Source organism: Strix uralensis, chromosome 22 (assembly GCF_047716275.1).
Source record: "Strix uralensis isolate ZFMK-TIS-50842 chromosome 22, bStrUra1, whole genome shotgun sequence".
Lineage (NCBI taxonomy): Eukaryota > Metazoa > Chordata > Aves > Strigiformes > Strigidae > Strix > Strix uralensis.
Genome location: NC_133993.1, coordinates 6574599 through 6589533, shown reverse-complemented (window position 1 = coordinate 6589533; position 14935 = coordinate 6574599). Strand labels below are relative to the sequence as shown.

The following is a 14935-nucleotide window of genomic DNA, read 5'->3' as shown; positions in this document are numbered from 1 at the left end:
ACACCTGTCAGAACACATTCAAGACTACTCATAGGTCAAGAGCTTTAAACCAGGAAAATGTGCATATAAATACCTAGAGCTGTTCAATTAAAAACCATGTTCTATAGCTCAGAGATAAACAGCTTGTACAAAAAGGAGTGGAAGCCAGAGGCAGGTCCCTGCTTTGCTATGCTTTGCATACTTTGGCACCGAACAAGAACAATTTAATGTCTTTCAGATTCCTTCTGCCGCTACCAACGCCAGCTATAAATCTGTTCCAGCACACGAGGGATGCTGTTCAGTTCTTCAGTGCTTCCAGCAACTGTACCGAAGAGTATTAGCATCGGTCTCACTCACCCAGTTTTCTCTTAGCCATTTCTTAACATACCTCAACGCAGAAGATGCTGCAGCTTCCAGCAGCCACATCTTCACAACTGTCGAGGACTTTCAAATAAGAGAGACAGACAAAATACCCTGATGGGACAGGGTGCTAATCATTTAATATCAAGGGTATAATCTACCACTACAAACTTCGAAGCTTTCATAGTATGGTCTTTATTCTTTTTTTTTTTTTCCTTAATAAGGTATTTGACTTATTAAAGGATTGTTTCTAAACCGAAACGTCCCAGAAAGCCTCACTGAGGAGCACGTTAGCTGGATTCAAACTCATAACTCATTCCACAAGACTCGGTACCATTCAACATATTTATCAATGACCAGAAGGGAAATAGAGCAACTGCCGATTCAGTTTGCAGATCACGAAGCCCAACAAACAGAAAGCAACAATGTGGACAACGTGTTTGTACAGAGCAATGTGACCCGGGTAACAGCGGCCTGAACTCGCTAACACAAAGTCTGTTTTCACAGAGCCCTGGACAAACACACCTGCAGCACAGGGCTGCACCCGAGCAGGCGGGAGAAATCCAAGGTAAAAGCTCTTCAGGCAATACAGTAGCAAAAAAAGGATAAAAATACAGTCCAAGGGTGCGTAACAAAGGAAAGGAAGTAAGAATGAAGTAGTAAAAGAGATGTTTATCTCTGTACATTGTACAGGTAGAGTCTAGAATAGACTCCTCTATGCAAGTCTTCTAGTCACAAATGTGGAAAATTTTAAGATGCAGAAAGCTGTAACCACACAAAGGGAAAGGCAAAATGCCCTACAATAAGAGAATTCAGAGATCAGACTGTTCAGGCTCTCAAAAGAGGCTAGGACTGAGACAGAGATGCTATATATGCCCTCACATACGAGAGGACAGAGTACTAATGTGTGCTTTGGCATAGTAGAGAGGGATGTAACAAGAAACAACAGCTAAAAGCTGAAAATAGAAAAATCTAGAAGAAAAATAAAGGAAAATACACCTTTCAGCGGCCAAACTACCAGAACAATCTACAAAGGAAAATGTTCACCATCGCCAGTTGTCTTCAAGAGAAGGAGATACCGTAGGCAAAAACTAACTCCTGGACTCAAACCTGGGGTCAAATAATGGAAATCGAAGGCTAAGTGATACCTGGATATTTAAAGCAGACATCCCAATATCAACTTCTGGCTTTAAAACTGTGAATGGCTAAAATCTCAAATGAATTAATTGCTCATAATGCTGCTTGAATGTGGAAAGTACCAAGAATAACTACAGTTTTAAAACTGTATAGTAGGAGAAAAGCATATGCCATCTGAGGAAATGTTGGCCAAGAACTGCGATAGTGCTTTTTGATCTGATGAACTCCTAAAGCTCTACATCCCCACGTAGTGGGTGTCAGTAGACTAGTTAGGAAGGTTTGGTTTTGTTTCTGAGGGGGTGACTCAGAAGAAGCCAAGATAGCTTAGACATGGTTTGTGGGACTGTAGAATAGTGTCTCCCTTCCTATGCAGTTAACCACAGCAATAGAGAACATCACTGCACGAGAGATGAGAAGTGACAAAACACAGAGCAGGGGAAGGTACAATCAAGACGGGAAAGGAGAAGGTCTATATAGACTTAACTTACCACATGAGTTCCAGAAATTCACACTGAAGGTCAGATTCTCCTGTGATCTTCAAAAACATGGATCCGACACTATTCGATTTACTTTTAAATGCATTTTCCCCTAGGCTCTCCTCCCTTCCTTGCTCACAGAGGCAGGCAAAAAAAAATCAGTCATAGTTCTGATGTTCATACGTTGCTCAACCAAGAGGCAGCACGAATTTCCAAGGAGGTAAGAGCAGTGTCCTTCCTGTGCTGTGTCTGCACCAGAAGTTTAACTGTAATGATAAATTAGGCTCTCCAAGCAACACTAATACATTTTAGAAAAATCTAAGATTAATTCTTAAATTAGAAAACACGCCACGGAAAGGGCTACCTCCTGGACTGCTCTTGGCTGCTTGGTCAAAAGCACACTCGCGTGCAGGGATCCCGTATCCATTAGCAGCTCAGGATATCATATTTTGCAGCAACTCCAGTCCTATTCTTTCCCTCATTTCTCCACATTAACTTTTTCTTCTCCCAATTAGAAAAGTAGGCAAAAGAAAATGACCCTATTTATTTCCTTGCAGCATAGAGAAAAGCCATCAACTCTGACACATAACCCACAAGCAGTCATGGCCTGCTGAAGGATATAAAAATCAAATACGTTTGCCTTAGGCAACACCTCAGAAATGAATTGAAGTTGAAGCCACTGACAACACGCGCTCATCAAAAGGACAGATTTTAAAACTCCACTCTGTCGGCCCAGATGTCCGGTAAGCCGGACTGCCTAAGCTGCTTGGGAACAAAACTTATCCCTGACATTCTGCCAATTAAAAGGCATAAAATCCCCATGCCATCAGCGTTCAGCTCAACTGGCTGGAAGCGGCAGGACTAGAAGCACAGACCAGCCAGTAACAGCCATGCCCTTGGTTAGCTCTTTGAACCCTTTGGGGGGGGGGAAAAACCCCACCTATCTTCTTGGCATAAGCAAGAATACCAGAACTGAGGTTCAGACTGGCCACATTTCAACCCAGTTTAGAAAACCCGGCATTTTTGCTTCATGGAAGTGTTATTCGATTATACAGACTATACAACAAACTAAAAAAACAAGAGACAGAACAGTTTGTGTTCCGTCTGGCTAATGATGCAAGTAACTGCAATGTACGTAGGAAGAGGAAATTATTGTACACATATACACATATGGCTGGTAATATTTCTGCTTCAACAATGAAAAGGAGAAAGATATCGCAAGAAAACATTTTCTCAACATCTGTGAGTAACTGAGAGCTCCACTGGATTTCAGCAATATGGAGACATCCGCAATATTCATTCTTGGAGTTCAGTATAGTTAATCTAAAGAGCAAAATTACTGCAATTACAAAAATAACACTAAAAAATATATTTACTTATTGCAGCAGTCTCATGTATTCACACAGCTTTCAGTAATGCTTTTAAAATACTTTGTTAGCATAGTCAACAGCTATCATTCATAATTACTTGAAGTTACAGTGGTTCACAAGTTTGTCTCTGCCGTGGGGAAGCCAGTCAATCAAGGAGACAGCAGAAGCAGACAAGTGACAGACATCCCTGCAACAGATAAGTAGTGCGATCTTTTAACCGAAGGTCTAAGCTTGTCAGTGGCCCACTCAAAAATAACCCCTCTTGTAATGGAAAAGGGAAAAGGGCTGGGATTTATTCGGGTAAGCCATTCAGCAGACTTAACTTGCCATTTCAGAGCCCAGAGAAAGGACAGCGAAGGAAGGTCAGTAATATCCTTCCTCCTTCGGTTATTCATTTCACTGCCTAAAGCCTCCCAAACAAACCGCTGTGCTGCCCTGCTCAGGGAAAGATCATGTGTTACTGGACAGAGCAAAGCTAAATGCCTTTCACTGGAGCTGCCCTCGAGTTCAGCACCCGCAAATTACAGTCAAAAATCGGGGCCTTCCCCGGAGTTTTTCTAAGGTTTGAGGGCATAGAGCAAAAAGACAAGAGGATCTACGCCTTTTGTGCAGCTTCTAAAGCTACACAGCTTAGCAAAAGCAAGACAATCCTATAAAAAAAAAACCCAAAAGCTGCTTAATCACCTCATTGCGGCGATACCCTCCGATGCCATTTCCTGCTCCTTTGGCAATTTAAACTTTCAAACTATCCTTAGCTTTGAGGTTCCTTCCACTCTACCACAGAGAGGACTTGGAATAATTTCAGAGTACATAATCTTTCTCCTCTCTCTCCATACCACAGTCTTTATTCTTAAGGATATACGACCTTCTTATCTTTATATTAGCTTCTCTTTTCCACAGGGTCACTTATAACCCCATGACAGTGTCTCCATTCCCTCTGCAGCTTTCTTTGTACCCATCACATCGCTTCAGCTGCGGTTGTGGGAAGGTACCCCACTCCCTCTTACTTTTCCAATCCTCAGCTGATCCCTCTGCTCAACCACCCTTCTCCCCTCATCCCCTTTTTACGCTCTTCAGACCATTCATACCTTCTTTTTCTCAGCTGGTTTAGGTCCTCTCCTGAACCCCAGTGCTGTACATCTCCATTCCTGCCTTCCCTGACCACACAGAGCTTCCTTTAGTCAGGCACAGGGGAGGGAAGAACAGCTCTCAGCAGCTCTCACCTTTAATCCACTTCTCTCCCGCACATCAGAAGCTCAGAAACCTGAATATCACCTCTGCTACCCTCATCTCTCCCCTGCCCACATCAATGCTCCACTCACACTCTTGCCAAACTAATCCTCCCAAACCCCGAATCTTTCCAGTTTCTTTCCAGAACGAATGCTGATAACAATAAAGAGAACTCTAAAATGCTTTTTTTTATCCAGTGACTTTCCTCCATCAGCCACATCACTAATCCCAAGGCATTTGCCTTTCTTCCAAGCAGCTAAAAGGTTCCTTTGACCCATACACTTTACTCCAACCTTTTGTTTCTCTTCCTCTCTCGAGACAGTAACACATCCTTTTATTTCACCAAGATCACAAGTAGATCACCCAAGAACGAAACCCAAGGGAACTCTACAGCCTCCCTCCCCCTCGCCATGCCGCATCCATCCCTGCTTCAAGCTGTGTAATTTTAGAGCACCATCTCCCTTTTGTCGTGCCTACTTGGGTCGCAACAGACTAGCAGTAACACAGGGTCACATTCATAACCATACTCAAAGGACAGAAATTTCACCTGCTGAAGCTTAGAACTAAAACTGCTAGAAATTGCGTGAAAAAGGCATTCTTAACACCAACAGAAACACTCCTACAAAGGGAGCCTACGTACAAATTTGTGACTTCACACTAAGAGTGCCTTATTTTTGCCATAGTTTTGAGACCAGTATTTTATAGACACGATCCAAAGCTGCACACTAAAAGCAGGCGTATTTTTACCTATGCTTAGCAACGGTCACAGTGCAGCTTTCACAGTGGACCTGCAAACACTCAGCAGAGCGAGCCATTTCCTTTATTCCACACCCGTGTTGTATCTCAAGTGACCTCCATCTAAATATAGAGAAAAAAGTCAAAAATCTTCTCTGAAAGCAATTTTGATGAAGAAGGAAAAATAAGGTTCAAAAAGCCTTCCTCCACCAACATACTTCAGAAAAATGGTTAGACTGACCAGCTGTCAGGGGTACGTGCACAAGCTCTTGAGCTCCCACCAGTTCAGTACAACCCTGGCCAAGATACTTGGGCCCAGCCTCCCCCTAATCAGCTCTTCCATAGCTCATTGTTTTCACGTTCAGTTCTCTGCAAGCCTTAACCAACTCCAAACTGTTCTTCCCAGAGGACCGAGTCCACTTTTCCCTCGAAGGAAGCTTTAACGCACAAAATAAAATGTCTTCTCACTGGCAAATTTTCAGGGAGAAAAGAACAGAGAAGTTACCCTACTGTAAGAACAAACCCTACCTTTTTATTTTTCATTCTAGTCTATGGGAAAGACAATGAAAGCCTGGTATTTGGCACGGATAAAGTCCCAATTAAAAATAGTGCCCTTTCTTAAAGTCAAGGGAAAACAGGGTTGTGACTGGGTTATTGTTTCCGAGCATGCTCGGCAGCTTTTAAGATTTCAGCATCGGGTAATGGAGCCCTGTTTCCTCTCTGACATCACTACACATTCTCCCTGCATGACCAGAGCAATGACACAGTAACAGGTTTTGCTGCTACAATTATTTTTTTTTTTTGCAAAGGGGTTGCCCCACAAAAGGACAAAAACAAGGACACTGAGCAAAAGGCACATGTGAACAAGTTGTGCAATACATGACTACAGAACTTACCCATTTCTTGGCTACATCCTGCAGTACCCCACTTGTTCCCCATCTCTCCCCTCCCAAAGCAAAGTATTACAAGAAATGTATTTTCAAACCTAAGATCTGGCTTGCTCCGCTTCCTGAAGCAGGAACTTTAAAACCTAATCAGACCATTTCAATATTAATTGCAACTCATTTCTTCATTTAAGGAAATAAACGATGCAAACTAGCCCCTGCCTTTAGAGCTGCATTAGGAAGCCATACCTACAGTGCACAGATAAGGTAACGCAAACGGTGCAGGCAGCCACGCTGACACATATTTTCTCGTGCGTTTCTAACACAGTTTAATAACGACTTGTGAAGCGTGCATCCCCTAAAACATCCAGGAGGAACAACATAAATTACTACTGAACGTCCTGACTCTTTTCAAGACTGCACCTTAACGCTACATGAAGTAGAATTACGCAAGCTCCGCGACTATAAAAAACCTCCCAGATCTTTAGATGAAAAGCACTATTCCAACTTCGGGCTTCTGAAACAAGGACAACACATAAAAACTCATCAATCGCTCTTCTCGAGCTGCGTTTATTTTCACTCCTTTTGTTTTTCTTTCTAACCTCGAGACTCTCTCGGGCTGAAGTCAGAAAACAAAATGTCATTGTTTAGGCTTAATGAGTCAACGTTAATTTCACCATTGTTTATTTAAATCCCCTTTAAAACAGCAACGGTGGCGTTAATTACGTCGAAACACTAATGTTTTCTTGAAGGGGCGATAGAAGGAGGAAGACGCGTTTTCCACCGAGGGCGTCGCTGGCACATGCTGGGGCTGCCTTGGCCGGGGTGCGGGGCTCGGCGGCGGCAGCCCCCAGGCGGGGAGCAGCGGCGGGCAGGTGAGCCCTGCGGCGAGGCGGCGGCCCGACCCGCATTCCGCCGGGCTGCCGCTCCCGCCCGGCCCCCGGCCTAACGACCGTAAAAACCACCGGGAAAAAAACACTAAAAACCAACGCTCCGGCGGGCGAGAGTTACCTCAGCAGGGAGGAGCCCCCACCAGCCTCCTCCACGGGGGCGCTCCCCCCACCCCACACCGCTGCCCCCCTCCCCGGGCCGGCCCCCTCCCGCGGGTCACCTTGACAGCCCGCCCCGGCCCCGGCACCCCCCCGCACACGCGTCTTTGTGCCGCCACGGAGCGCCGGGCCCGCACACAAAGCGCCGGCGGGGTGGGGGGGCCCGAGCGGCCCGCCCCGACCTGAGGGGGCCGCGGCCGCCCGGGGTAGAGTGGGGGCCCGCCCCCGCCGCGCGGCCGTTACCTGGAAGTCCCTGTCCTCGTTGAAGCGGGAGAACCTGTCCGCCATTTTGCGCCGCCGCCTCGCTCAGCCCAGCCCGGCCCTGCCCGGCCCGGCTCGGCCCCGCGCCTCCGGCCGCCTCCCCTCAGCGCCGCCCGCGCCGCGGCAGCGCGCCCGCCCCGCCCCCGCCGCGCCGGGGGGGCTCCGCGCATGCGCGAGGCGGCGAGTCACGTGCGCGGCCGGGGGCGGCCCTCGCGGCGGGGCGCAGCGCGGCGGGAAGGGGCCGGGCCCGGCGGCAGCTGCCGGGGAGCGGAGGGCGGCGGGCACCGCCGTACCGCTGAGCCTCCGCCACGGCCGGTCCCCCCCCCCGCCGAGCCCCGCCGCGCTGTGGGCGGAGCGCGCACCGCGCATGCGCCACTCCCCGCCTGCGCGCGCACCTGCGCGACCGACGAGGAGGCGCGAGCCGCCGTAGCGCGGGGCCCCGGCGCGTGCCCCTGTGCGCATGCGCGAGGTCAGGCGGCGGCGATTCGACCCTGGGGACGGGGGAGGGCGCGCGCGGCGCTTCAGCCTTCCTGCCCTCCGGGCCCGAGCCAATGGGGCTGCCCCAGGGTCTTGATTGATGGCGGTACGACCCAATAGTAGCGCTGGCTCGCCACCGCCCCCTGGCGGGCGCCGCGAATAACGCTGGGTGCTGGGTGGGCGCGTGTGCAGACCCCTCAGAGGGGCCGGGCGGGAGCGGGGCGCTGGGGTGCGCGGGGAAGGGGCTCTGGCTCGCCCAGCCTGGGGGCCTGCGACCAGCGCTGAGGCTGATGATGGTGCCCGGGGCCAGCCCTGAGGTCGGCCGCGGTGCCCAGCGCAAAGCCTGACCTGGATCACGGTGCTTGGAGCCAACCCTGAGGGGAAGCACAGTGCGCCTGGAGCCCTGCTCCCGCCCCAGGCCTTCAGCCAGGCCGCAGGGGCCTTTCTTCACCCCTGAGCAGGCAGGCTTTTGTCTCAGAAGGTCCCCCTAAGTGGTGGCAGAGGGGCAGTGCCCTGGGCCTGATCGCACCAGGCGATGCCTGAGGTCTCTGCCTCGCAGCAGCCCAGGCCTCTGAGCACAGGCCCCACAGCAGACGAGGCCCTGCTTTTCCATCCACCTCCACAGCTGTTACCAGCTGTCTCTGAGCATGGCGGCGTGTGTCGCTGTCTCCCCGCCATCCCTGACAGCAGGAAAACCGAATTCCATCTGTCTCTCCATTCATTTCTTTCACCAGAAGCCTCGCTGCCCAGATCCTGCTTGCGTGCTGCCCTCTGCCGCCTCATCGAGGCAGGGTGAGGAGAGAGGAGTTCTGAAACGGGCCTGTCTGAAACATGTTCACCAGACCGTGCCTCTGTGTGCACCACCAAACCTGTCGAGTGAACGCCTGTGACGGCGAGCCCTGCGCAGTGAGGCTGCGGGTCGGACGCAGGGGAGGCCGAAGCGGTGGTTGTGCTATGTGGTGTGGCTAGTAAAAGAGCTGACTTGATCTATTACTGCAGTGTGCTAGGCTGGACTGTGCTGCCAGAACTCCTGCATGGAGCTCCCTCATGCCTCTAACCTGCCAGGAGACATGCTGATCTCATCCTGCTGCTCACCTCCACAGCCCTGCAGAAATCCCCCCAGGAAATCCCCCTAATCTTGTCTCTCTTTGGGGACCGATCAGCCCTGGGTGCTGAGGAGGACCTTGTGGTTGAGCGCTGGGACCTCTGCATCACAGGGTGGCTGTGAGAGCTTTTGCTGGGCAGATACGTGCTGGAATTTACTCCTCATTGCCCTAAGAAAGTCCTGTTGATGCTGTGCCTGTCTGTGCTTTATTCTGCTCCCCAAACACCTCAGCGCTGGGGGTCACCCATCTCATTCTGCATCAGGTCTGTGGTCCCACCCGCCTGGGCCAGGAGCAGCTGCTGGTCCGGAGCTGCCAGGCCTCTGCCTCTGCTCCATGAGTCGTAGTCTGTCTCCCTGCTGACATCCCCACGGCTCCTTGTGCCCCAGGGACTGCCCTGCAGTTTAGGAGGGTGGAGAAGCTGAGGCACGGAGGGGAGCAGCCTTTCTCCTTCCAGGAATTACCGCTGCATTTTCAAAGGGGACTGTCCCCGCTTTGTCCACCCAGACGAGTCCAGGTGGGCAGGGTGGAGCTGGGATCCCTGCCCGGGGAGCCTGCCACGCTGTGTGGAGCAGCCCCACGGGTGGCTCTGTTGAAGGGACACATGTCCTGCAGCCACCCCACCCTTGGGTCCTGGGCTGTGCCCACGAGAGGGAGCTCCTGCTCCACCCAGGTGGGCAGTGGGACCCCCACCCACACCGTGGGACCCCCACCCACCATGGGGTGGCTGAGCCAGACGTGTCCCCTCAGGGAGATGGAGCCGTTCTGAGCCAGGTGAGATGAGCCCCAGAGCAGGGATCGTGGGTGGCTGGCACCCCCCAGGGAGGGTGGCAGCTCCCCCCATGAGATCCAGGTGTCCTGGTGGCTTACGCCCCTTCTCAACATGGCACCCCCACCTCGCTGGTGCTCAATGGGTGGGGGGCACCCAGCCCTGCCTGCTTGGGCTTTGGGGCGAGGGGGATCTGGCACCCTAGGGGTGCTGAGCCAGAGAGGAGGGGTGGCCCCCACCCTGGGGCTGGGTGCCTTCATCGGTGCTGCGTGAGGCCCCTCACCCCCTGCCTCAGTTTCCCTCGGTGCTCCAGGGGTGAGCAGAGCCCAGCTGTGGCAGCGGGGAGCTGGGGCCGGGACTGAGCCTGCTTTGGGGGGGCAGCCCTGGGAGGCCTCGAGCTTCTCTGCTCAAGGGGAACGGTATCCCCAGCCAGGGGACCCCCAACCCCGAGTGTGTACGTGTGTGGCGTGCACCTACGGGTGTGAGTGCGTGTGTGAGCAGGGGGAGGTCGGGAACCAGGAGTGAAGGAGGCCCCTTTCTGCGGGCCAGGGGCCGGGAGGCGGAGGCCGGCACTGCGGCTGCCTGGGCCCCTCTTCTCATGTAAAGCAGCTTTGTGCGGGGGCTATGGCCCCCCGGCCCCGCCGCTTGCGGGGGAGGAGGAGGGAGCCGGTGGGGGCCCAGAAGGAATGGCCCCCCCTTGGCTTTTCCCCACACCGAGGGTGGCCTGTGTGTGCTGGGGACTTGTGCCTGATGGGGACCTGTGTCTGCAGGGGGACAAACCTGCCCCGCTCTGCTGGCGGGGCACCAGGACAGCTCAGTGTCCCCCTTGGGCAAAGCTCTGTGCCCCCGTGGGGTGTGGGGACAGCTCAGTGTCCTTGTCAGGCACAGCTTCATACCGCCATCAGGTGTGGGGACAGTTCAGTGTCACGCTTGGGCACAGGAATCAGTCTGTGCCTCCGTTGGGCATGGGGGCAGCTCGATATCCCCATCAGGCGCAGCTCTCTGCCCCTTTGGACACAGGGGGCTCAGTGTCCCCAGTGGGCTGGGGACAGTTGGAGTGGCTGTGAGACACTGGGGGGGCAGGAATGGGCCTTCTGGCCCTGCTGCAGCCCCCCCACCTTACAGAGGGGATTTGGGTGCTGTTGGGGGACAGGAGGGCACCCAGGGGACCCGGAGGGCCACCCTGAGCCTGTGGTGTGGGCTCATCTGTGTCCCCACACCCAGCCCTGACAAGGTATAAATAGCAGCCAACTTTTGTCACCTCGTGTCACATGCCCGGTGCTGGCAGGGTCCCCCCGCCATCGACCGGGGCACAGCTGTTCCCAGGACAGGGAGGGACAGCCGCGGGGGCACCCCATCCCTGCCGCCAGCCGTGCAGTGGGGCACCCCCACCACGGGGGCCATCGACCGCCATGCCAGGGACAGTCAGAGGGGGACCCAGGGGTCCAGGCCACCCACACGGGGCATCGCTGTCACCACCTTGGGAACATGGACCCTGACCAAGCACGGGCCCCTGGGACAGAGCTGAGATAGCTGCACCCCCCCGCTCCCCATGGGAACCCGTTGCCAGCAGCAGGGACTTCCCCCCGGGGACAAATGGGACATTTCTGACCTCAAATCAGAGCAAAAAGGGAAACTGGCGGGGGCTGGCGGGGTTGCAAAACCTCCTGCCACCCCCGCCTCGCACCACCCGCTTCCACGGGCAAAAATTATCACCGCTCGACCTGCCGGTCCCCGGGCGGCTCTAAAAATACCGCGTCCTCCTGACAGCGACAGCTGAGGGACGGGGTGGCGGATGCCTTGGGGACCCGCGGGGGGGGACCGGGGCCATGAGCTGCCCCAGCCCCTGCCCGCCCGTCGCCCTCCCAGCCGGGACGGTCCCTCTCTCTTCCCACGCTCCATTTTGGGGAGCCCCCAGCATCCCGCCAGGCCTGGCCCGCTGCCCCTTCTCCCATGGGGATGCAGTGAGATGGTAGCCAGTGGCACCGTGCCCGGCCATGCCCGCCGTTGCCCAGCGGCCACCGGCACGGAGCCTGGCCCCGGCCTGCGGTGGCGGCTGTGCCTCTCGCTGTCCCCCCGGCCCTCCCCGAAGCCCCTAATCCATCTCTCGCAGCAGGAGATGCCTAAGCTGCCTTTTCATGCCGGCTCCTCCGCGCGCGAGCTCGCCGCGCTTTCAATGCCGGGCGCTGGCGGGAGATGTGTCGGACAAGCTGAGGGGATCCCTCCCCTGCCAGCAAGGTCAAGGTGTGCTTAAGCCAGCTTCCCCCCGCACGCCGCCCCGGCCAGCCCGGCTCGGGGAGCAGGGGGTGTCCCCTCACCGGTGGGTGGAGGTTGGGGACACGCTCGGGGTTTCACCACCCCAGGCAGTCGGACCCACACCTCAGTGGGGGTTTGTCACCCCCCGGCTCCTGACAGCTGCTCTGGGGTCACCCATCAGCCCTCCGGTCCTGTCCCAGGGACCCTCTAGGTGCCAGGGTTTGGCTAACGTGCTGTGCCCGGTGCTGGCCGGCACCTCGTGGCACCCGCTGCAGCCATGCCAGCAGCCAGGGCTTGACCTGGTGCTGGGGCACCCCACGGCCCATCCCATGGGTACCCCAGGGCTCAGCTCACCCCACATCCCACCGCATGGGTGCCCCCAGGGCTCAGCTCAACCCCAACCCACCCCATGAGTACCCCAGGGCTTGGCCCAACCCCCCCAACCCACCCCATGGGTACCCCAGGGCTCAGCTCACCCCACATCACACCCCACGGGTACCCCAGGGCTCAGCTCAACCCCAAGCCCACCCCATGGGTACCCCAGGGCTCAGCTCGCCCCATGGTTCATCCCACAGGTAGCCCAGAGCTTAGCTCACCCCCCAACCCACCCCACGGGTACCCCAGAGCTTGGCTCAACTCCCCCAGACCACCCCATGGGTACCCCAGAGCTCGGCTCAACTCCCCCAGCCCACCCCACGGGTACCCCAGAGCTTGGCTTAACCCCCCCAGCCCACCCCACGGATACCCCAGGGCTCAGCTCAACCCCAAGCCCACCCCATGGGTACCCCAGGGCTCAGCTCGCCCCATGGTTCATCCCACAGGTAGCCCAGAGCTTAGCTCACCCCCCAACCCACCCCACGGGTACCCCAGAGCTTGGCTCAACTCCCCCAGACCACCCCATGGGTACCCCAGAGCTTGGCTTAACCCCCCCAGCCCACCCCACGGATACCCCAGGGCTCAGCTCAACCCCAAGCCCACCCCATGGGTACCCCAGGGCTCAGCTCGCCCCATGGTTCATCCCACAGGTAGCCCAGAGCTTAGCTCACCCCCCAACCCACCCCACGGGTACCCCAGGGCTCAGCTTGCCCACCTGGCCAGTGCTGGTCACGGACCCCTCCCACCCCATGGAGCCATCACAGACCATTAGACCAGTTTAAACCAGTACAAACCAGGCCTGAGAACAGCAGCCACTGGTTCCTGCCCTCCCTAACCCACAGGATATAGTGTGTGTGCAACAAAGCTGGGCACGGGCGTGCAAACACACTCGTGCACACACACACCCCCGGCAGACCTTTCACACAAGCACCCCCCGATGCTGTCACCCCCCAACACTGTCACCCCCCTGGCCCCGCTCCCATGTCCCCGTGCTCGCTCCTCCTGCAGGCACTGTGTGTGCATGTGAACGCGTGTGTGTGTGCACACGTGTGTGTGTGTGCATGTGTGTGCACACATGTGCCCGCTCACACATGGGGGTGCGGGGGGGGCCCCGCGGTGCCCGTGCTGGGGGCCCCACATCCCTCTCTGTTCCCTTGGTGACAGACCCCCGTCCTCCGCTGGCACCTTGAGCCTGCCGCCAGCCAGGGCTTTTGTGGCTGGTTTTAATTAGAGGCTCTTAAGTGTGAAACAAAGCCGAGGGCAGGGGCTGGGGGGGCCCTTCCTCTGAGCTCCTGGGGGACCCCCGGGGGTCCCCATCCTGCCTGGCATCGCGTGCCACAGCCGCTCCACCCCCCCATTTCTGTTGCACCTCCTCCGTGCCCATCCCCAAGGGATGGGGGTGGTGGGACCTGGTGCTGTCAGAGCTCCCCCGCCCCCAAAAAATATTGCCCTCCCCAGCAGTGGTGGCCACCAGCCCAAGAGTGGGGCTGACGCCAACTGCCGTGCCAGCACCAGTGTCACCCATAGGTGCACACTGGGGCTCCTGTCCCTGGGGAGGAGGCTCGGAGAGGGGCCCCAGCTGCCCGTGCCTGGGCTGGGGGTGCCGGGCACTGCTCGGGGTGCTGTCAGGGGACCTGGGGGGGTTCCAGCTGTGTCCCCCATTCCTGGCCCTGCTGGGGGCAGGGAGGACCCCACAAGCCCCCTGGCACCCGCTGTGCTGGAGGGGTCCTGGGCAGAGGGGATCATGTCCTGCCCCACCAGGGACACCGGAGCCACCAGCCCCTCTGGAGGTGGTGGCACCCGTGGGCTGTCCCCTGGCAGCAGCCACCTGGGGACCCTGGGGTGCTGGAGGCAGGGGACTGGCAGCAGAGGGTGCCCACCAGCAACCCCCCAGTGCTGTACTGGGACGAAGTTAGAGTGGAACAGTGCGGGGATCAGGGCTCCTGGGTCTGTTCCACCCCAAGCAGCTCCTGGGGGCTGTGAAGGGGGGGCCCTGGGGACAGCTGGGCTTGGCCCCATACTCCCAGCCATGCCCGGCCTGGCCGGCTGGCAGCACCCAGCCTCTCCTGCTGGGTGCCAGGATGAGTCCCTGTCCTCGCAGGGTCCCCTCTGCCCAGGACGCCAACCCCAGACCCCCGCAGGGAAGCTTTTGGGGAGGGAGCAGGACCCTCTCCCACCCAGCAGGCCCCTGGCAGCGCTGGGAGCCTGGTGGCAGGGACGAATGGGACCAAAGGGATTCCCCAGCCACCCTGCATGTCCCTGCGAGGGGACACCCCTGAGCTGGTAGGACCCCACTGGCTGCCTCCCTGGGGTGTCCCCTGACACCCCCAGCCCACCCAGGGGTCCCCCCCAGGGCTGGCTGGCAGGTCTGCTCCAGGTTTCCCCCTCCCTGGGAGGGCTCAGCACCCACTCCAAGTGGGACCACGTCCCCACGTGTCCCTGGTGCCCAGAGGTCCTGGGGACCCCCTGTCCTG

The 14935-nt window shown here is 56.5% G+C and overlaps 1 protein-coding gene and 1 long non-coding RNA gene across 8 annotated transcripts in view; one reads left to right on the top strand and one right to left on the bottom strand.

The window, feature by feature from the left end:
• Positions 1 to 7584, bottom strand: part of GPATCH8 (G-patch domain containing 8) — a 57520-nt gene extending 49936 nt beyond the window's left edge. For 3 of the 7 annotated variants that reach the window (XM_074892390.1, XM_074892387.1, XM_074892391.1), the window contains exon 1: positions 3420 to 3490. Coding sequence is in view for 2 of the 7 variants with exons in the window: in XM_074892385.1 (XP_074748486.1) it covers positions 7464 to 7508 (45 nt within the window). In the remaining 5 variants the exon portion in view is untranslated. Of the gene's footprint in view, positions 1 to 3419; positions 3491 to 5299; positions 5411 to 7463 lie in introns of those variants that run through there. The other 4 variants (XM_074892385.1, XM_074892386.1, XM_074892388.1 and 1 more) reach the window with 3 other exon arrangements.
• Positions 7585 to 7699: 115 nt separating this feature from the next.
• Positions 7700 to 9255, top strand: LOC141953412 (uncharacterized). The gene is made up of 2 exons (XR_012631915.1): positions 7700 to 7950; positions 8693 to 9255. It is a non-coding gene; the product is annotated as an uncharacterized LOC141953412 (long non-coding RNA).
• The last annotated feature ends 5680 nt before the right edge of the window (positions 9256 to 14935 follow it).